The sequence below is a fragment of the Colias croceus genome, chromosome 11, assembly GCF_905220415.1.
Source record: "Colias croceus chromosome 11, ilColCroc2.1".
NCBI lineage: Eukaryota > Metazoa > Arthropoda > Insecta > Lepidoptera > Pieridae > Colias > Colias croceus.
The window spans coordinates 11,167,991-11,191,352 of record NC_059547.1 but is presented as its reverse complement, the minus strand read 5'-3'; the positions used below and the strand labels follow the sequence as shown (position 1 = coordinate 11,191,352).

Genomic DNA, 23,362 nt, shown 5'->3' with positions numbered 1-23,362 from the left:
AAATTTCTATAAACAAGGAATATTTCTATACGTGAGGAAAATTTGTATAAGCCAGCAAAATTTGAATAAGTCAGGAAAATGTTTATAAGCCAGGAAAATTTCTAAACGCCGGGAAAATTTACGCCACAAGTCGAGAAAATTACGATAAGTCAGGAAAATTTCCATACGTCGGGAAAATTTATATAAGCTGGAAAATTTCTATAAGAAAGGAAAATTTCTATAAGCCAGGAAAATTTGTATAAGTCAGGAAAAATTATATACGTCAGGAAAATTTCTATACGTCAGGAAAAATTATGTAGATATGGAAAATTTGTATAAGTCAGGAAAATGTTTATAAGCCAGGAAAATTTCTATACGCCAGGAAAATTTCTTGTATTTGAGACAGGAAAATTTACATAAGTCTGGAAAATTTCTAAACGTTAGGAAAATTTCTATACGCCAAAAAATCAATAAGTCGGGAAAATTTCTATAAGTCAGGAAAAATTGCCATAAGTTGGAAAAATTTCTATAAGCTGGAAAATTTCCATAAGAAAGGAAAATTTCTATAAACAAGGAAAATTTATATTCGTGAGGAAAATTTCTTTGCCACAAATTTATATAGATAAGGAAAATTTGTATAAGTCAGGAAAATTTCTATACCTCAGGAAAAATCCATAAGTCGGGAAAATTACGATAAGTCAGGAAAATGTATATAGATAAGGAAAATTTGTATAAGTCAGGAAAATGTTTATAAGCCGGGAAAATTTCTATATCGTGAATAATATCATCATCATTTTTATTCAAAACAATATTCATATATTTTTCTTTGCCCGCGGATTCCCCTGATGTTAAATTCGCATTACTATGAGTCGTTTCACCGCTGACAAAAGTTACCCATGGCCATGTCACATTAAAACGAATATAACACACTTTCGCATTTATAATATTACTAGAGGTCCGCCCCGGCTTCGCCCGTGGTACATATTTCGCAATAAAAGGTAGCCTATTAGACTAGAGTAGATAATTTTTGAAACAAAAAAAAATCGCAGTCGGATGAAACCATTAGAAAAGGAGGGGAATATGATGAAAATAAAAGGAAAATTAAATTACGGTCAATCCGAGTTCGTGAAGTGGGAGGGGTCGAGCTTTTAAGAGAAAAAAATGGTTTCTCTCAATTTCCGACTAAATTACAAGTCCTACGGAAAAACGTTCAATGACAAAGTTGTAGGTAATAAAAATATCTACAACTTTTGTATTAACAATTTTTTCACATAACCTCAAAATTAAGGTGAAAAATTCAAAAAACCATGTTTTTCGTTTTTATTATTTTTAAAGGCCCAGTCTATATGTCCTTTCTCGGGTATCAAAATATCTCCATACCAAATTTCATGCAAATTGGTTCAGTAGTTTAGGCGTGATTGAGTAACAGACAGACAGACAGAGTTACTTTCGCATTTGTAATATTCATGGTGCTCATTTTTTTTTTTTGTAATAAATTATCCTGCTAACGCTATTGTATTTTCGTTGTTTTATTTCAAGTGAACACCCATACAATTTTGTCACGAGCCGCCTATGTGTCACCAGGCTGTAGCTCATGAACCGTGATACATAGATATTTGAAATTTTCAGAGATATAACAAAAAATAAATTATAGACATAAATTAGATGGGTGACGGTTTTTTTTTGTGCAACTGCTCTTTAGCTTATTATTTTTTACACATAACACAACGCTTAGTTTCTGCACTGAAATTAATTGCTTAATTATTAGAAATAGCTTCATTGTAATAACTATTCGCTTAAGATTACATTTACATCCGTAGAATATTAAAGGAGTTACACAATGCCAACACAGTTTTATTTTTGCTCCGGATCTTGTGGAACCGAAAAGCTGTTACATATTTCCCAATTTCCTCAAACGAGTTTCAATTTTAAATTGACGCCCGAGCGTGTGTGCGGCGAGCGTGTGAGCGATGAGCGAGTGAGCGGTGAGCGGCGAGCGGTGAGCGGGTGAGCGGGTGAGCGGGTGAGCGGTGAGTGGTGAGCGGTGAGTGGCGAGCGGCGAGTGGCGAGTGGCGAGCAGCAAGCGGCTGAGAGGTTGTCGTTTTGCAGAAAGTTAAGCCCGGTCATCGCAATAAGTTTAGTTTTAAGAAGGGACATCCAGTAGAAGGTGGAGTAAAATATGAAAAATTAAAATATTTTTCGGTCCCACTTTAAACATAATGGCCACAAATTAAATTAAGGTAAATTGTTCAAGTCGTATATTACAAGTAAATATGTGAAAAACATTGCTTCATGGAACCGCATGCTATAGGTACTGCAGCCTACGCATAACTATTGTATACGGCATTATATACCCTATCTCAAATGGATGACTTCAGCTGAAACATAAATTTTCAACCAGATTGACCCGTAAATGCAAATAATGGATCATAAAATAAATAAGAGCTCGTAAAATGGCACATCGTTCAGTGTTTATATGTATATCGACGTTATAGTTCGGTTAATGCTACTTTTCTTAGAATATGGTAACATTACTATTCTAAACGATATGACCCATATTATTTTTTGTATGTTGAATAAAAAAAAATAATAAATAAATATCCTAGGTTGCAGTCGAAGTCCCTGGTGGGCTCCGTGCAAGTTTGTGCCGGGGCGGCCTGCACTGATTTATAGTGCCGCCCTCGCGCCGCATTCTTGTAATAAGCGATAAATTCGCTAACACACGCCTAGCTTTAAATTTAACCCACAAATAAATAATACTATCCGTATCCGCTAGGCCGTATTTGATAAAACGCTTAAAACAACTATTTCAATACAAAGTTACAAAAATAAGTATATTGCGATAGAAAAAATGGAAAGCCTGCAAGCCTGGAAAGCGTATAATGAAAAGTGCGTGAGGGTTCCAATCAAATATATGTGTGAGATTAATTCAATAGTTTTTCACACAAAACTTGCCCACACATGAAAATTATGAAGAGAATATACCTACTACTGAGGGTAGACGGATTTTACATTGCATCGTCATTTCCTCAACATTCCAAATTTAATTACATTATAGAAATACGAGCTGTTAACTACAACGTTATTATTGAGTTATTTTTTGTATAAAATGAAATTAACGCACAAAAGCAGTGCGTCATAGTAATTCCAAACATAATAATCACAACCATTCGCTTACCAATTTGCCGCTCACCACGGCTTTTGTGCTCAAATCTATTTGGTACTTTGTATCAGTGCTAAAATGAATTCCGATATACAGGGCACTTGATGCCGTAATTCAATGTTCGCTTAACAAACGAGGCGCGCTCACGGGCGCTCCGCCCCCGGGCGACCGATACCATCGATATATTAGCCGATATTGCGGTGATAAGCGCTCGCACCTTGCCCGCCGATAATCACCTCTGAGCCCAGGGAATACAGTCGATAGAAACATAGACCCTGCCCTACAAGCTCGCACCCTGTAGAGAGCTTTTGACAGGTCGAACGGAAGAGTACTAAAGTATTTTAGCATAAGAGCTTACCACGATAATAAGGTTTTATACTGATGAAGTGCTGGGTAGGGAAGGCGCTATATGAATTATTCTAACAAAGGCACCTTAAATGTTATTTATATCGATAAAAATTTGCACGTATCTATAGAGGTAGGTACCTAAAAAAGCAATTACGTTTCTGAAACGGGATGTCTAACAAAGTGAAGAAACTATAGTCATTTAAAATATTTAAATCATCATTTTAAGTTAAATTCGCAATTTATATCAGCGTCTTATCTATAATTAATGTTATTTATAAAAAAATATAACAATTACAAGACTATTAGCATCAAATGGAATATGTTTTATCATAATAAGGCAGACTAGTAGATATTTGTAAAATCTGCTGAATGAATAATGCGTAGTGTAGATATTATAATGTTTTATTAACAGCTTTGTTTAATTTCATAGATAATTTTTCCTTTAAGAACATGAATTTACGATATTTTTGTATTTCGTACGTGTATTTTGTCGTTCCATAATTGCATGTGGTATCTAATTAATATTTATTTTTACAATAGATTTTGGATCATAATGAAAAAAAAAATATTGTCACAATAAATAAATAAATTATCTTAATACTTGAATGTAATAAGAAAGAAATATTAAGGGAAACAACTCTTTCACCCAGACTCTATGATAGAAAAGATCCAAGATATTATGGAATATACATATTATATTCTGGAATCTCATAAATTACAATAATAAAGAACCTAAGTAATTGATCACTTTTTTACACTTCTTTTGTTTATATTTAATACATTTATTCAATGCGAATGTAGAACTCTGACAGCAGACCTCTCCTTGTACCTACAGAGGTCAGTCATTTGAAACAAAAATCAACGTTGCAAACAATAATCGTATAATTAGCCTTGGTTTAATTACAATCATCAAACATAATTTATGAATGATTACAAATTATTATTATTCATTATTTTGTATTAAATTGTTATTATTCATTTTCATTTGCATAATGAATCTACATGCAAATACAACTACTTTTATCAACTTATATTTTCTTTTAGGTACCTTATTAGTTGTTTATCCACGATTCCATATTGTTACTAGCTGTGCCCTGGGACTTGGGTCGCGCGTGCAAAATTCAGATAAAAAAAAAATCATTATACTTAGCCTTTATTTCCGAGGTCTGATAGCTACCTACAGGCTACAGCACAAAATAAGCATCAAAATCCGTCCAGCTCTTGCATGAAACTGGGACAACAAACAATTACCTAATCTCCAGTTTTACTAAGTTATCTAGATAAAAATATACTTAAACGAGAAAACAGCCGCGATCTTATGAAGTCTGTATTGTTGAATTGATTTGAATAATTAATCTTGAATAATTATTATATGCAACTTATGCAGAACTTAGGTAGGTACATCAATTTACATTTTTTATTATAAGTAGCTATACTGAATACTGTAAACAATTTATAATTTATTGCGTTTTAAAAGTAAAACTTGTAAGAGCTCGTCATAAATATGAGCGCGGAAATTGAACGGCGTGGGTTCCGCTTCGCTTCCGCCGCGCTTCCGCCGCGGAACGCTCGCCTTCCGCCTTGCACACGCTTTCGCTTATAAATTTGAAGAAGTCAGTCACAAAATCGAAAGCTTAATATAGTGTTTTTTCCGATTGGATTGGATTTGGTAATCGATTAGAAATGAATCCCATGGTAAGATATAAGTTATATTAAATTGATAGTAAAACTAAATATTTTGTAACGAATTAAATTTCCCGCAGCCGGAGGCCCCAAAAGAAAACTACATTTATTTAATAGCTAAATAAATTCCGACTTTGTGGACCATCTTTTTTGTACGGCATCTGTGTCATACTATTTCTATACTGCTTTTAACTGCTGCTACCTGAACTTTCGAATTCTCATCTGCACTCAGGTGGACAGCTTACAAGTGACGTCATAATGCTGAATCTTATTATTTTGTGCTCTTATATCGTTCTAGATAGGTCACCTGGTGGGTCAAATGACCGATAATTTTTTCAACACGGGCCTGTAGTCTATAACGCAAACGCAACGCAATAAAAGTCGAATTTGATATATGTATAATTTTTATCGAATTTGATATTTGGTTTTATGGCATTCAAATTCTTTACTAGACCTGTGAAGTGTGAATGTCCTGTAACCAATAAGGTTTTACTGCGTACTGCACGAGATATTTTATATTGCAAAAATCCATACAGTGGCATTTCCTAATGTAGCCCTCATTGTGCGAAAATAAAGATCAATATGAAAACAATCAGATACACGTGCCCTCCAAGGTGTTTAAAACATAAGTTGTTTCAATCTGTCAGGTCACAAAGTAGACCCTTTTTTTATACTAACTACAGTAGGTACTTAATCTATGCTCTTCTACAATGCATGAGCTTATTAAACCAGGGAAATATCTTATTGGTTTTACATTGTTGAAAAACTTAGACTATGAAGTCAGTTTCCCGGCATAATATTGTGGCAAGTGGCAGGTACAGGCGAGCGCGAATTGAACAAGTTATATTGCTATGAGGACGTGACGCGCGAGATGCCTGAGTTGTGGACTGTGGACTGCGAGACTGCGAGATGAATCGTGTTGATGTGCTCTTATTGTTTTGCGTGCGCTACTGTACTGACCTCGGCCGGTCGGGTTCAGCATCCGAGCAAATGCATTTGACAAACGGATACAAACAAGTTTGTAAGAGTATTGTATGAAAATTGAATAAACTACTACTTATATATTATTATGAGACTAAAGTATCTCCTTATAAAATGTACCTAACTATCTTCCTTGAACGTTTTTTGACGAGACCTCACTTATAGATCTCTTATATAAAAAGTAAGTACGGGTACATATTAGATAGAGATCTGAAGTCGCATAAGAATCTCATTTTACACTGACAAATTGGCAGGAATTCGACAATAGGTAATAAATATTAATTAATTTAAATCAACCTGCAAACTATATATTTACAAATTACGGTGTCTGGGTGTTAATTTATCTATATAAGTATTTATTTAAAATTATATATGTATGTATGTTTATCAGCCATCTGCAGGTTTCCATGACACAAGCGAAAGCTTAGTATGGGATCACATCGTGACGTGTTTTTTTTATATATTATATAAGAGCAGGTACTACTGAGCAGGTGGATCACCTAATGAAGTGTGAAAATTGTCCTGAAATATTTATTTATTTATTCAAATTCAGGATGTTTATAGCTTGGGTCAGAAATGTTATCATATATCTTACATCACATGGACCCTAAAAACGTAGAAAAGGTGTACATATTGTAGTTTTATATTCTGGCGCGTAATTCAACGGAACATCTATCTATTATTTATGCCCCGTCGGCTACAGATTGATTTATTAGACACGAGGAGTAAACATTCGTGTAAAATTTTATTATATTATGGCTTTGCCCGTGCTAAAGAACAACCCCTCATTGTATGAAATATAGGTATTATGTATCTTTTTTAGAAATGTCTTAGAAAATATATAGGTACCTCAACATTTCGTAACTGACATAAAACAAACTATTTCAAAATACAATAGATTTTAGAATATTTAAACTCACGTAAATCAAACAGAAAAGGCCTTGGCTCATTATAATGAAAGGCTATTAACACTAGAAAGATATTGTCGACACAGAACAAGATAGTAGTCATTACAAACACTCTAAGTTTAATACACAGAATGAAAATAAAAAGTAATTAACCCAAGCAAAAATTTTTGAATGTGTATGAAAAATCTAGTTACCTATATACTTACCACAGAATAATAACTAGTAGCCGATACTAAGTTTTAAGATAATGTTTACATACAACTTTAAGATTTTTATAAATAGAGATTCAGACGTTTCCTATTTTTTAAAGTTGTTTATAATTAAAATCCTATTAAAGCGTTATTGGCAATTTTCTCTCACTACACGCTGTTGGCAGGATTCCTTTAAATATAATATTGTTCTCGTTAGTGCTCGAGCGGACGTGACGTCACTGCTGATGTCCTGCTTAGGATTGTGTTATTTTAACGAAAAAGTCAAAATGTCTTGCGATAATTAACCTATCTGCTACCGACAGGGCACATTGTGTTTGTAGATAGATAGATAGAAAACACTTTATTGCACACAAAAACAAAATTTACAGAAACGATATTATTATAATAAATGTACAATTGATGCTCGGGGAAAAAATGAGATACCTACTCAAAAACTTCGTTTTGCGGCCAAAATTATTTTCGTACAAAATTTAGAAATTAAACACATTACGATATGAAAAGATTTATTTTTGCTTACTTTATCAGGGTATCCACAAGATTCTTCTTACTTTTATAGAGAAAGAAACCAGTTATAGTAAAACTTTTTAACCGCTCAAGATAATAAATGACAATAGATTTATCAACACCTTCAACAATGAAAATGGAATTCACGTAAAAAATATATAGATACAGATTATTAACTAGCTTTTCGCCCGCGGATTCGCTCGCGTTGATTATAGAGGTTTGTATATGTTACCGGAAATGTATGAAATCAAGGAATTGTATACAAATCCTAGGAAATGTGTACAATTCCGATACCATTTAGGAAATGTATAAAATATTGTTTATTAAACTATTTAATGCATAGATATCCTAGGAAATGTATAATCTTCCTAGGAATTGTATACAATTCCAATATCGTATTAGGAAATGTATAAAATAAATGATTTCTGTAATAAAACACTGTATCGGGTAACAGTCTTACCGTAAAATAACAATAATATGTTCATATTATCTTACTAATTAACATTTCTTAAATCAAATTATATTCAATCAAATCAAATTTTCATTTGTTTAGTAATCAGTCCCCTCGTCCCGCTGTCTCCTTGTACACGTCCCAGTCGGATTGTATAATCCGCCGTATTACAAACGGCTGGCATTTTTTAATATGCCGAAATTCGTCTTTTTCCAAAATTCTGCAAAGAGGTCGTGAGCACTTCGTGGGGCTCCTATTTCTATCTAGTTTTAAAAAACATGAACCTAACCTAACCCACCCCCTTATCCAAACCAAAAATTCTGATTACGGATTTTCGGCCCTCCCCCATCGACCCGCGTACCTTCCAATATATTAGATAATTTACATTTCCGATTGCTATTTAGGAAATGTATAGATTTCCTAGGCAATGTGTATAAAATAATTTATTTCACACATTTCCGTGTGATTTTAGGAATTACATACATTTCCTAGGAATTGTATACAATGACGGATTACATACATTTCCGGTAACATATACAATACCCACATGTAGATAGATTTTTTTAAATTATGCGTTTATACCTTTTTTTAAGCTATTGCATAGCTTCTATCGCGGCCTTGAGCGCGGGGACCGAATCGAGAAATTCCCTAACGAAAAAACCTCATGCGTGGGAACATTTATTAGTGGGGACTCTCCGACGGGCGGAGGTGTGGCTTGAAGGCATAGCATGCAATAGCTTTACCGCGGCAGTCCCCGAGTGCCATACGTTTTTTTTTTTAATATATAAGTATTTATATAGATCCAAAATCTATAGGCAAACAAGGTATTGGCAGTTAATTTACCGCAGATTATATCGTGGAGCTCATCACACAAAGCGTGACGCGGCACGGTAACGACACGACTGATTCACGATAAAGCCTGAATTTTGTAATTCCACTACATAAAGATACATACAGCAAGACGTCGCTTTTCGCATAATCATGCTACAGTCTTTGCTAAAGTTTCCTTCCTAGTTCCTTCGTGCAAATTAATATTAAGTACCCAAGATTTTTGTCATTATAACGATGTAATAAGATAACGTTTCTACCCTCTTTACTTGCAACAAAAACTCATTAACAGTAATCATGAATACAGAAAGTTAGTTTGAAGATATTTTTTGAAATCCAAGTTCCCAGCTGTAGTAAGTTAAAATTTTGGATATTATTAAGATGATGATTTATGCCCATTATGTTAAACATGTATTTTTCACTAGATCTTTCTTTTACACGATAGTTAGATTAGATGCTGCCGAAACGTCGTGTGTCGTGTCGCGTCGCGGCGGTGTCGCGTGTGGCGTCGTGTGTCGTGTCGTGTCGCAGTCGTGTCGAATGCCGGGTAGTGCCGCGCGCTGGCACGGCCTAGCACCGCGCTGCACCTCATTACCTTTTCGTGAATAACCCAAGAAGCTGAATGTTTTCAATTACTTTCGCGATCACCGTCACTGATAGCGGCTGCAATAAAATGTTGCCGTGCCTTCACGCGACTGCAGCACATGAGCATGTGACTGCAGCCCTAACAATAATATTTGTGCGGTATTTACTGCTACTCGCGCTCCAGTATCGTTTCCTTTAACTGACAAACATCTTCTATTTATTTCTGTGAATTGTAAATATGATTGTAGATGTTGATACTTAGTATCTGCGTAACATAAATGTGTTCATTAATAAAAAAATAATTACAATTTTATTTTTATTTTACAACCAGTAAAAATAAAAATATGATATGTACAGATAAACATTATGTAGAGCTACTTCTCAAGAATATTAGCAACATTAAAACACTTTAAAAATGTGTTTTACTATGTTTTTATCAATATCATTTAAAAGATATCAAGTAATCGTCTTGTTAATGTACTAGTTAACACGTTTTATGTACAGTTAATATTGACTTGTAGACGCACATTTACATTTTAATTAAACTTTTTAACATGATAATATTATATTACCCAAGTATCGTCGCAACAGCAATGTTTATATTATATTAACAATTAATATACGTATGAAATGTAGCTAACTACGGCAGGAATTAAAAATTTCCTCATGGTGACTACGTGAAAAAAAGAAAAAGAAATTTCACTTTTATGTCAGATTGGGTTCTTCGAATGGTATAATTTGGAAAAGACCTGGAATTTTGCTATTTCTCGGGGTAGTTTAGGCATGCCAAATGCTCAATGCCAAATAAAAATTACTTGTTTATAATAATCAGCTTAATATCTAAGATAAGATTTTGGCTATCATTTTCTATAAAAACTGTTCCTTAAACGTGAATTGCGTGAGAATTGAAATGAATTCTTATGCAAAAATAAATGTATCTAAATAAATATATATTTTATACATTTAAAACATACTTTTATTGAAAACATTTCTGTTCGGAAAGTCGTTTGTGAATACAGCAATTGACATTTTATTTTACATCATCACAGATTGAATCATTTAAATTATTATTATTTTTTGTATGTACAAACATATATTATATCTTTTATACATTATATCTTTGGATAGATAGATTAATAAGATTGATAATAATAAATTGTTCTCTTTTCTTCATACACACAGAATCGAAATTAAGGCTTTTAAAGTGTTTCAAATGAAGAATTATAAATTCCGTCGTGTTTTTTAATTTTTTTTAAGCAACACAATACTCAGGTATTCAATTTGCATTTTTATGTCCGTAAAGATTATAATGGAAGATAATAATATAAATAATTGTACCTAATCATTTGACCTGCTTCTTTTGCAAAGCGAGCTCAGTTAGGTTTCCCATCCCGCCGAATACAATACCTGTATCATTCATAATAATTTAAATATCATCGACATAAAATTTAACCGAATTTTTAGTCCTTACCTGTCAGTTATTTAGGTGTTAGATTCAATTTGAGTTTATCTATTACCTTTGCGTCAGTAGAAACCAATTATGATGCTAATTTTTAATTATTTATAAACTATATCTTTGAGGAAGGACACGGACATTCGGTAAGTTAAAAACATTGTTTACATTATTAACATATTATTAACATGTTATTGTTTCTTTTTTGATACGTCAAGTTCCGTGTCAGAAGTTTTATTTAAAATAATAAAATTTTATGATTTATTTCAATATCTACAGATATTGAAATCATTTTACATTTAACAATCTGTGCAAGTACTAATTAAAATATTATAAAAATCAAGCACCGTCATTCTCATCATTCGAAATTTAATTAATGAGCTTTGTTCTGTAGGTAATACTACGAATAACGACAACTTTCCTATGACTAAAACACAACACGTACACTTAAAATTAATTAGATACTCCTAATTTATACTTTACATAATATATTAACAAGGTGATACAGTTGAACTTTCAATAAATAATTATCTATAAGATAGGCAATGTGATTTGCACTTGATTTGCACCATAGCAGTTACTAATAAATACCATGATCTAAAAAAAGCTTTCTGCAAACATCAAATCTTTACACTTAATGTTATCAGTAAAACCTATCTCTCCATACAGAGCAAATATGTTGATTTATATCCATACTCTAATTATTAATATTATAAATGCGAAAGTAACTCTGTCTGTCTGTTACTCAATCACGCTTAAACTACTGAACCAATTTTCATGAAATTTGGTATAATTTTGATACCCGAGAAAGGATATAGGCTACTTTTTATCCCGGGAAAATGACGCAATCCCGGAAATCCTACGGGAACGGGAACTATGCGGGTTTTTCTTTATGTGCGCGGGCGAAGCCGCGGGCGGAAACCTAGTAGCTAATAAATTTATGACAGACTAGCTGCGCCCCTTGGTTTCACCCGCGTTGCTCCGCTCCTGTTGGTTTTAGCGTGATGATATAAAGCCTATAAGCCTTCCTGGATAAATGAGCTATCTTACACCGAAATAATTTTTCAAATCGGACATCCTGAGATAAGCGCGTTCAAACAAACAAACAAACTCTTCAGCTTTATAATATTAGTATAGATACCTAGGTAGATAACAGTTAACTAACCTATCCGATTGAAGTTCCAGTTTTGAATATGATGCTCCTTTTAAATTTACTTCAATGACCTTGATGTAATTTTATAACATCAACGTAGTACGATGTAATATGATAGTTAAATAGATATAAAATAAAACCTTGAGAGATTCAAGAGTGTTTCCTTTGATCAAACTGTTACCACTCGCACACCGTAAACAGCCTTGGACCTAATTATAATTATTCATTTATGCATTTGGATTAACACATTAAGTTAATTTGCATGTTTGTTTTTTCGGTTGTGCTTTATTTAGAGCTGGGAAGTAATATGCTCACCATACATCTTGAAAAGTTACGATTTGCTAAAATCTCGGATACATTAAATGTTTTATTCATAATAACCGTGTTGACGTAAATAGATAAAAATAACTACGTTAAAAACAACCGATTACCAACTTCAAAAACGAATAAATAAAAAAGATTTGATATTATTAATTACTACATAATATTATTTATATGTGCTATGTAATATAAAGGTTTGATGTCGGTGTAAGGGCTTAATACTAAGTGCTTGTTTTTATGGGACCAATTCGACACCATTTCGCATCAAACAAAAAAAAACGATCACGTAAATCGGTTACCATGGAGTAATCGGTGTACATACATAAAAAATATATATACCGGCCGAATTGATAACCATCTCCTTTTTTTTTGAAGTCGGTTAATTATTATCATACATGTTTTAACTAAATTATTCACCATTCCACGCAATATGAATAATTAACGCAGATAATTTTTATAAAAAAGGAAACTAAATGGATATATTTTGGTCGATACGTATAACTTGTCTCCATTAGGGCAAGGACTAAGCATTAATTAAATACATGTCACACTAGACTACTCCGAGCTTTGCAGATATATTATATGTCGTCATTTTTAAACCAGTTCCAAGTGGAGGCTTTTAAAGCAAATCAGCTTCATTATCCCTTTCGCACTTGAATAACAATGGCATACATTTTGCTGGACGATCTTTATTTCATTTCGACGGTCGTTTTTTTGAACGTTCTTGTGATTTACTGCGCGTGCTGGTGGCGCGCGCGCAGGACTGAAAAACGCTCGCCGAAATGGGCGGAAATTACCGTATAGTATTATCGTGCGTATTTGATAATAATAGTTTAAATTGTTATGTGTTTCGACTTGGTGTGGCAGTGAAAGTGAAGAGGCTCTGATAACACAACGCGACGACTGATTAAGGTATTTAATAAACACTTTGTAACTGCAACACGTATAGTCTAAACTTAATACAATAAACAGACGGTAATTAAAACATTTTTAAATAACTATTAATTGTTTATTATTATTTATAGTAACAGGCTTCCCGCAAGTAAAGATATCTTGTATCGTCAATTAGTGTCATGTTCTATTGATGTTAATTTTTTCATATTATATAATATATTCCATATTTTATATTAATCTATGTATATATATATAAATATATATATTATATAAATGAAACCCGTTTTCCTTGGTCACGGTATCACGCGTGAACGGGTGGACCGATTTCGATAATTATTTTTTTATTAATATATTCCTTGTTATGATATAAAGGCAAATTGAACAAATAAAATAAGATCTTAAGTTATAATAATGTTATGACCACTTTATTTTATACTATTAGATAGATAGATTGTCGCGTTGTCACAACAAATGTTGTGCAAATTTAAATTAACCATTAGTATCAAGTATAGCTGTTCTATTAAATCATAATATTATGTGCCCTAAGTTTAAAACGAATCATTTCGACCAGAAAATTATAAAGATGACAGAAGATATACATAAATATGGAAAAACTCGTGTAATCCAAATTTATAAATTACTAAACCTTTTCTGTGAAAACTGATAAATTTTCACACGGCTGTGCCCACTGCCCGCTCTTTTTTGTGGAAATTAAATAATCTTCTTGCTAATTGCTACTACCTAAAAAAATATAATACAAACTAAAAAACACGCTTTAGTGAGATAAGCTCATTTAATAATACTATTGTTACCGATCTTGTGATTCTCAAGTGTAAAGGGGTCGCGGTCGGTTACATAGGTACGTATAGTCATACACACATACAGACAGGTGAAACTAAAGTTGAGAGTTCTAAAGTTAAGACGTGTTAAAAGTAACAAGGAGTCATAGATTATGTTATATTCCAATTTTTTATAGATTTTTTATGTTTTCGATTAAATAACTACACTTACCTACTCACAAGGATTGGAAAAAGTAAAAAAGTCATGGGTATGATAACAGTTTCAACAACAACGAATCGTATAACGAAGAAGGTAAATATTCTAAAACAAATAGTAAAATTTCAGTAGCAAGCACTAAGTATTTGTTTAATTGTCGTTTATTGACTATTACACAGCAAGTATGAAGTATTTACCCCTCAGCTATGTTCACCTGTTATAATAACAAATACTTAATAGAAATAGATGCTTGCTCTAATAAATATAAGCGTAATGGTAAATAGTATCATCTTTCAATATTTATTTAAATAAATATTTTCCACTTCGCAAAACATCAAAATTTAAAAACTATTTCGCTATGTTTACTGAAATTAATTAATGTTATAATTCTTTTATGTAGATAAATATCTTTAAGTTTGAAGCTTTCTGCTTTGTAGAAATTTATTGATGAACAAATTAAAATTAAATTACCTATGTCACTTCTAAGACAAGAGTTTAGGCCGACATTTGTGTATGAATAATTTTAATTTTTATGCACGAATGCGCCTCACTTACTTTTCACAATATACCTATTATGTTTAAAATTCAAATGTATGTGTCTGGTTTACTTTTGTTCCTACATACTTATATTATTAATGCTACAGGTAACGAAGAATGGACGCAGCAACCGCGGTCGCGGGCGTGCTAAAGTTGCAGAACGCATTCGCCCTGCTCTCCACCTTAGCATTCACAGCATACCTCTTCCCTAGACAGGGGGAAGTATCGGGTACGTTTTCAATATTAGCGATACTTAATTTTACTTTAAATCAACTCGAAAAATTAAAATTATCATCAGCCTATATAATTAGCAGTGTATTGAAACGATGCTAATTAGTAATTATTAAATGTGATGCACATTATTAGAACTACTTAAATCAATTTCAGATTTTAATTACTTATTTGAGGGACTGCTCTCATCTTCAAACTGTTGCAAGATACATATTATTGTTAAATATATGTATGATACCCTTTGATTAATAAAAAAACAACGTTTCTGCAAGCGATTATATTATATTTTCTGTAATACTTAGATCTAGACGACTTCGACTTCATAATAGTGGGCGCGGGGTCTGCGGGCTGCGTGCTGGCGGACCGGCTGAGCGCGTGCGGCCGGCGAGTGCTGCTGCTGGAGGCCGGCGACGACCCGCCCTTCGAGTCCGTTGTGAGTGTACCCACGTGTTAGCGCCTTGTGACATCATAAAGCTGTATATTCAAAGACAAACCAATAGATAAGAATATAGCATAGGTTAAGCAATTAATTCTTTATTTTAATTTTATGTATGAGTCAGACAAGATAAAGCGCTAACGATATGCAAATTGGTATTGGAGCAAATCGTATTTTTCATCATATTATGACCTTTGACAGTTAAGGGTCAATGACGTTCCTATTCTTAGTTGGATCGCATAATGACTTTTAATACTTAATAGAGAATAGAGATTACGAATAAAATATTTCAATATTAAAGAATTTATGTAAACATTTTTGTTTCGTCCAGTTTGGTGCTATTACATTTTTATTACAAACGTGTTGCTTTATTAAACAACGATAAATCCTAGACGGAAGTTTATTTTGTCATAATAAATTAATATTCGTAATTTTTATTTCAGAAACCAGGGTTATTCAATTACTTGCCCAGAACACCTTACGATTACAATTATACTTCAGAAAATGACAACTTTGCCTATCAAACGCACAAAATAAAAGCCCTGAACCTGACCAGCGGGCGCGTGCTCGGCGGCGGCAGCAGCATCAACTACATGATGTACGTGCGCGGCTGCCCGGGGGACTACCAGCGCTGGGCACAAGCCGCGCAGGACAACACCTGGAACTGGCCCGGCGTCTACCCGTATTTCATCAAGAGCGAAAATCTGCAAAGTCACGAGTTGCGCCACTCCCCGTACGTGCAATATCACGGATTTAAAGGCCCTTTAAAAGTTACGAGAGAGACGGATCAGGGCATTTATAGATTTATAAACAGTTTCGAGGAAATCGGAAAACCGTCCGTCTTCGATATCAACGGCCCGTTCACGCAGGGCTACACGCCTGCCTTGTTTACCATAGCGGATGAAGTTCGACAATCAACAGCCTACGCGTTTCTACCGAGAATGAAGCGTAGGCCGAATTTGGTGGTCCGGAAGAACAGCTTCGTTACTAAAATAATAATCGACGACGACAACGTGGCAATTGGAGTTGAGTTTGAGACGCAGGACGGAAAACAGTTGCGGGCGTTATCGCGGCGAGAAGTGATAGTGTCGGCGGGCTCCTTCAACAGCGCTCGCCTCCTCATGCTTTCCGGGGTGGGCCCGCGCGACCAGCTCGAGCCGCTTGGCATACCCATCAAGAGCGAGCTCCCAGTCGGCTACCACTTACAGGACCACGTTATCTCTGTAATATCGATTAAGACGGAGGAGTCCCACGCCCCGCCGCCTGACTTAAATATAAATAAGCTCCCGTTTCCTCTTTTCGCTGGTTTCGTATCGCTCGACGATAACGAACGGTGTCCACAATATCAAGCCTCAGTTTTCGACGTGCCGAACGATAGCCCGGCGCCGCTGCAGCTGTGCGCGTTTAATTTCGGATTCGAAGATTACATATGCAACAATCTGTTCAACGCGAGCATCGGTCGAAACACACTCTTTACGAATCTCAATGTCTTACATCCAAGATCAACCGGTCGCGTGAAATTACGCAGCAAAGATCCGAAGGATCCGCCTATAGTCGAACCCGGAACGTTCTCAGATGAAAGAGACCTCGATGATTTGGCGCGATACGTCGAAGATTACACAAAAGTTTTAAACTCGACTTACATGAGGAGCATCAATGCGGAGTTCGCTGACTTGTCGTATCCCACGTGTTCGGAGTACGAGTACGGCAGCGCGGAATTCTGGCGCTGCTACGTGCTGGCCACGGCGACGACGATGTACCACTACGTGGGCACGTGCCGGCTGGGCGCGGTGGTGGACGCGCAACTGCGCGTGCGCGGCGTGCGGCGCCTGCGCGTGGCCGACGCCAGCGTGGTGCCCTACCTGCCCAGCGGGAACACCAACGCGCCCGTCATCATGATTGCGGAGAAGGCGGCCGATTTTATTAATAGAGACCACCGTTGTTTGCATTTGTGAAGTTATATTTGCGTATCATAAGTGATAATTTACCTTAAGTATGTGTTGTAAATGTATTTATAATATATTTTACATATATTAGTGATTACAGATTATTTATTAAAATATGTTTTATTTTAAAACAGACATCACACTTGTAATTTGAAATCCCTTTTTCCAGTGTACTTATACGCCATACTTACAGTCAACATTTTTAACTAAGTATTATATTTATTTTAAAGAAAAAGTTCCGTTTTATTATAAACATTTAACACAGTAAATATTCTTAAACAACCTACTCCACTCTGCCATAATATATTACTAGATTTCCGCTCTCGGCTTCGCCCGCGTATTTAAAGAAAAACTCGCATAGTTCCCGTTCTCGTGGGATTTCCGGGATAAAACCTATCCTATATGTTAATCCAAGTTACCCTCTATATGTGTGCTTAATTTCATTGTAATCGGTTCAGACACACACACACACACACACACACACACACACACACATCCTCACAAACTGGTACAAATTTATAATAGGTATTAGTAGGACTTATAAAGACAAAACTAGTTATTATTTCTTTACTGCAAACTAATAAAATAAGTTTCATTTTACACGTGCTATTAATACTTTTTATCTATATTCTGATTATTACATAATAAAATAATATAGGCCGGGAGATACTGACACAAAATTTCGGGTCATTTGTAACAGGATGGCGGTTCTAGAGGGGTCTTAGTACGCAATGACAAAAATAAAAATTATGGTCAGAACGCTGGTACCGGCGGACTAGTCGCGTGGGCGTTAGTTGAACTCGTCGGATAAATAGCGAAAGTCCAACCATTTGTAACACAAAAATTTTATAATTTATCGATAGCCCACAAAAGATATAGGCGGTAGTGTCATGCCATACTTTTCCGGTGTTACTTACAGCACGCCATACCGACGCGAATGCGTTGATTTAAAAAAAAACAATTCAACCATTTGTATCAGGCTAACTTTTGCACAGGTAATCATCATCGTGCAGCCATTTACGAAAATCGCCATGCCATACTTTTCGGACGATTCCAAATGGCCGCCACACCGCCGAAAATCTGCAATTTTTTTTTGCCAAACGATTTGTACCAGTATTGCATTTGGATTTTTGGAGAGTATAATTTGATAAAATGTGACCATTATTATATTTTCCATACTTATAGTAGGGGGAAAAAGTGCTGCCATACTTGAAAAATTAAGTTCTTCGTCACGTTTCAAAAATACGACTGTACAATACGTAAAATATTTTTTTTACAGTATGGGATCATTATATTCTGTTTGTTTGTATACAATTCTACCTAGAAAAAAATATCACAGATTGCAAACATGGGGCGGATGATTGTAAGACTTAAGCCAAGACGTAAAAAAAAGAATAGAATTGGCGATTTGTACCAGTACGGCATTTGGATTATTGGAAAGTATATGATTCAACGTGACCATTATTGTATTTGTCATACTTTTAATAGAGGGAAAAATAAGTGCCATACTGCTACAAATCGTTCAAAATACGAATAAAATCTTACAATTAAAAAAAAATCTTATACACATTCGCCACCTCCCACAGGTATGGCATTATCACACTTCTATTTATAATCATTCAAGAGTTGTTGAAAAAAAATAGTCTGGTACAAATCGTTTGTCGAGAAAAAAAAATTGCAGATTTTCGGCGGTATGGCGACCATTTGGAATCGTCCGAAAAGTATGGCATGGCGATTTTCGTAAATGGCTGCACGACGATGGTTACCTGTGCAAAAGTTAGCCAGGTACAAATGGTTGAATTGTTTTTTTTTTAAATCAACGCATTCACGTCGGTATGGCGGACTGTAAGTCACACTGGAAAAGTATGGCATGACACAACAGCCTACATCTTTTTATGGGCTATCGGTAAATTATAAAATTTTTGTGTTATAAATCGTTGGACTTTCGCTATTTATCCGACGAGTTCAACTAACGCCCACGCGACTAATCCGCCGGTACCAGCGTTCTGACCATCATTTTTATTTTTGTCATTGCGTACTAAGACCCCTCTAGAACCGCCATCCTGTTACAAATGACCCGAAATTTTGTGTCAGTATCTCCCGGCCTAATCTATTCTTCTATTCTAATATTATAAAGCTGAAGAGTTTGTTTGTTTGTTTGTTTGTTTGAACGCACTAATCTCGGGAACTACTGGTCCGATTTGAAAAATTCTTTCGGTGTTAGATAGCCCATTTGTCGAGGAAGGTTATAGGCTATATTTCATCACGCTACGGGCAACAGGAGTGGAGCCACGGGCGTGAAACCGCGCGGAGCAGCTAGTAACATTATAAAGCAAGGCCAATCGCAAAGTACAGGAAATAACTGAAGAGATCATTACATTCACTTAAATATGTATAATATTTAAACATTTCGACAATAAATGTTGAATTTTGAATGAACCTTGAAATTTGTTTATTAGGTAGGTACTTATTGTATCATAGAATGTTTACTTTATGATAGAAATAGTAAACACTTTTATAATATATCTATAAAAATGAAGGTTTATTACATAGATACGTTATACATATCACATTGAAGTAAAGTCAAAGTAAAGTAATTAAAATTAAATATAATAAAGGGCACGCTCCAATTGTGACCGTGATCTTTACATTGAAAGTACGTACGCATTATATTCATTCTTATTAATATCTCTAAAGATCGTGCTTAAATATATATTAAAGTATTCCTATTTCCTAAATATAAATTACATTCATCGTATGAAACCACAGAAGTAATATAATTTCAAATTTCAAATTCATTTGAATATCACGGGGAATCCCATATTATCATAGGGAGTGATAAAAACATTAATATATTTTTGAGAAGTGTTAAAAATGATTATAATAACACGGGTCTATACCCGCAAAGTAGCGAGGGCTATGAACAGATTTTAAAGTCAGAGAGCGACCTAAACTAGAGCAACATTAAATCTAGGCTGAAGTATGATCTAAAATAATTTGTAAAATGATTATCTTTTATCTAAATTTTAATAAATCTGTATGATCCAATAGAAGGTTATAATAACAAAAAATCACTGTATCTATACATATATAACTTTAGTTAGTGAGCATTCACCATGTATTCTCCGCTCGCGCCGCACTGTGAGCCGCAAGCCTGTTGGCTGTTACATCAATGTCTCAAAGTGTAAGCTCTACAGAGCTGTGTCAAAGACTAACATTTCTAGATAAATAGGGCTGCTGAACTTTTGTTTATGATTTGCCAAAGTACTGAACTCCATCTAGTTTTATGAAGCATATCCACTTTACTTAAATTTCGCCATTTGTTGAAGACGGCAGCCCTTGGAAAATTTTCGTTTTATTTTTAATGTGAACTGGGAAAAAATTCAACAGTTGCAAAAAGTGGGCCCGTAACCAATTTTCAATACATCGTTATATTTTTTTATTATTTCGTTAGTAAGCATAAGTAAAGTGTCCATAGTAAGCATAAGTAAAGTTTTGCATGTCACATAGCGATATTTCTAGCAGTTGGCAGCCCTGTATATAGAGTATATTTATTTAGATTTCGGGTATAACCCCAACATCATACTTCAAAGCACAAAAGCCCGCGCTCGTGTCCAATAAAGGAATATATCCCCGGGATTTTGTCATCTATAACTCAGGAAATAGAGGCGAGAGTCCTGTAGACACAATATCAAAAATGAGATGCATTTGAGATGCGATGTAAGGCTTTGACGCAAACAAATCTTTTAGTCCCGAGCGCTGGCCATTTGTTTAGTAGAGTGTCTGTTCATTATGCGGCTTCACGTTGTCAGTTTTTCGAGCAAATTTGCGACTCTTGACCAGAGAAGATAAAAGATGAGCAGACTGCATTTTACTGCCGGTATTCCCAACTCTATGTGATAACCGCAACATCTTATGATTTAGAATAAAATGCACATATGCACTCAAGTCGTACCTATAGTATTAATCATCGTTTTAAATGCCTCATTTGTAAGGCAAACATGGCGCTTGGATTGTCCTATAGTCACTAAGTTCACCATATAAAGTTAACAATAACGTCCCATTTGTAACAATAAACCTCTTGAGATGAGATTCTATTGAATGTGTCTACATTGAAAAAAATCCATCATTGTGTACGTGTTATGTAATCAAATTATGATCTAAATTATTGTGTTTCTTTAAAATTTTTGAATATAATAATTAGTAAGCAGATAATAAGATCTTATTGTAACAGGTATAGGTTTCAGAAAAACATCTCGACACACAATTGTTAAACGACGTTAATAATGATAAACTAATTAAGTTAACATTCAACCGAAAGCGATAAAGTAACAATGGCTCAGTAAACCAATTGTCGAAGCCGTTTGTATTGCAATCCGTGCACTTTAGCGATCGGCTTAATCTTAAGCCAGTGAGATAACTGTTGGAGTAGGAGACTGTTAAGTGCACATCTCGGGGCTAAGCGGGGCTTCCCCCACACCTGACTAACTGCAGGCTAACTGAATCCAACTGCCGCTAATGAATTCACAGGTTTCATAGTCCATTGTGGTAGTAAGTGAGTTTGCCAACCAACTCGGGTGGAATCACAATATATTATTTTTCTGACCTCTAAATAGAGGTCAGATTGATCTAGAGTTTTGGTTCTATGCTGATACACCGTGCTCTATATATTATTATATGTTATTAAACTAAGAGTATGTTGAAAATAATGCACTAGGATTTAATCTTAATACAAACAAAATACAAATCATTTATTAAGTAACAACACATTGAAATATCACAGGTGTAGGCTATTCTTGATAAAAAATACGAAGGTTTATGAATTAGGTTAGAAAGAACATAATATATAATAGTACAACCCAATAACAATCGTTAAGAAATAGGTTTTATATGTAATAATACCTTTAACGTTGCAGTCAATCTCCAGTATTGCATATCGATGAGATTGGAGATTTAGTTACAGTACCTATGCAATGTAGGGTTTTCAAAGTGGAGAAGAGCAAAAATTCCTACTTTATAATGTAGGACGTTTTCTTTATTAGATTTACTTATGAGAATTAAGAACATTCAAACAATATTATTATCAGAATAATTCTGGTACTGCTACTGCTAAACATATAAATGAATAGTAGGTAACGGTGTCAAAAAAGTAAAAAAGTTTATAAATGTATCCTACTCTACGTGACTGTACTGCATACCAGCTGCATATGCCACATTTGTCAAGAATAAAATCGGTGTCTCTTTCTATTTAGGTATTTTTCTTCACTACATAGTATAAAACAAAGTCGCTTTCTCTATCCCTATGTCCCTTTGTGTGCTTAAATCTTTAAAACTACGCAACGGATTTTGATTCGGTTTTTTGAAGTGAAAACTTCTTTAGCGGTGTTGAGCACTTTTTCTGTAATGGGTATAAAATCTTAAACTCGCGTCAGGACACGTGACCTGATCGAAAAAGCGTAAGGGTGATACTATACGAGCGGTTTTCCCGCCGCGGGAATCCGCTCGCCAAAGCTGCCGCAGACCATTAAACTACACGGGACGCGGTTTATCGCTGTTTTCTGTTCATTTGAACATCACGAGCGAGCGCCAAGGTCCCGCGCCGAATGATGTAACGTAGCGGGAAACCGCCCGTGTAGTTTAAAGCGCCGGTTATCAGCGGCGGTTTGACGCTGCATGCGGCGGTCGAATTTGTCCCGCCTGTGAACCGCGACGGGAAACCGCGCAGTGTAGTATGCAGCATACAACTTTCATAT

The 23,362-nt window shown here is 34.8% G+C and overlaps 1 protein-coding gene across 2 annotated transcripts; it reads left to right on the top strand.

Annotated features, from left to right (window-relative positions):
• The first annotated feature begins 11,004 nt into the window (after positions 1–11,004).
• LOC123695884 (L-sorbose 1-dehydrogenase-like) lies at positions 11,005–17,723 on the top strand. Of its 2 annotated transcripts, none has more exons than XM_045641837.1 (4): positions 11,005–11,241; positions 15,104–15,225; positions 15,530–15,660; positions 16,107–17,723. In XM_045641837.1, the coding sequence occupies exons 2-4, from the start codon at positions 15,114–15,116 to the stop codon at positions 17,616–17,618; spliced, it is 1,755 nt and encodes a 584-aa protein (XP_045497793.1). In that variant the 5' UTR covers positions 11,005–11,241; positions 15,104–15,113; the 3' UTR covers positions 17,619–17,723. The 2 variants fall into 2 exon arrangements, with proteins under 2 accessions (XP_045497793.1, XP_045497794.1); XM_045641838.1 differs by lacking the exon at positions 11,005–11,241 and adding an exon at positions 12,990–13,481.
• The last annotated feature ends 5,639 nt before the right edge of the window (positions 17,724–23,362 follow it).

What these genes read in the sequence shown, in the direction of transcription:
- LOC123695884 (XM_045641837.1), top strand. Translation starts at nt 15,114, where the DNA reads ATGGACGCAGCAACCGCGGTCGCGGGCGTGCTAAAGTTGCAGAACGCA. An exon ending in TAGACAGGGGGAAGTATCGG is followed by an intron (nt 15,226 to 15,529) that starts GTACGTTTTCAA and finishes TGTAATACTTAG; the next exon opens with ATCTAGACGACTTCGACTTC. An exon ending in ACCCGCCCTTCGAGTCCGTT is followed by an intron (nt 15,661 to 16,106) that starts GTGAGTGTACCC and finishes TTTTTATTTCAG; the next exon opens with AAACCAGGGTTATTCAATTA.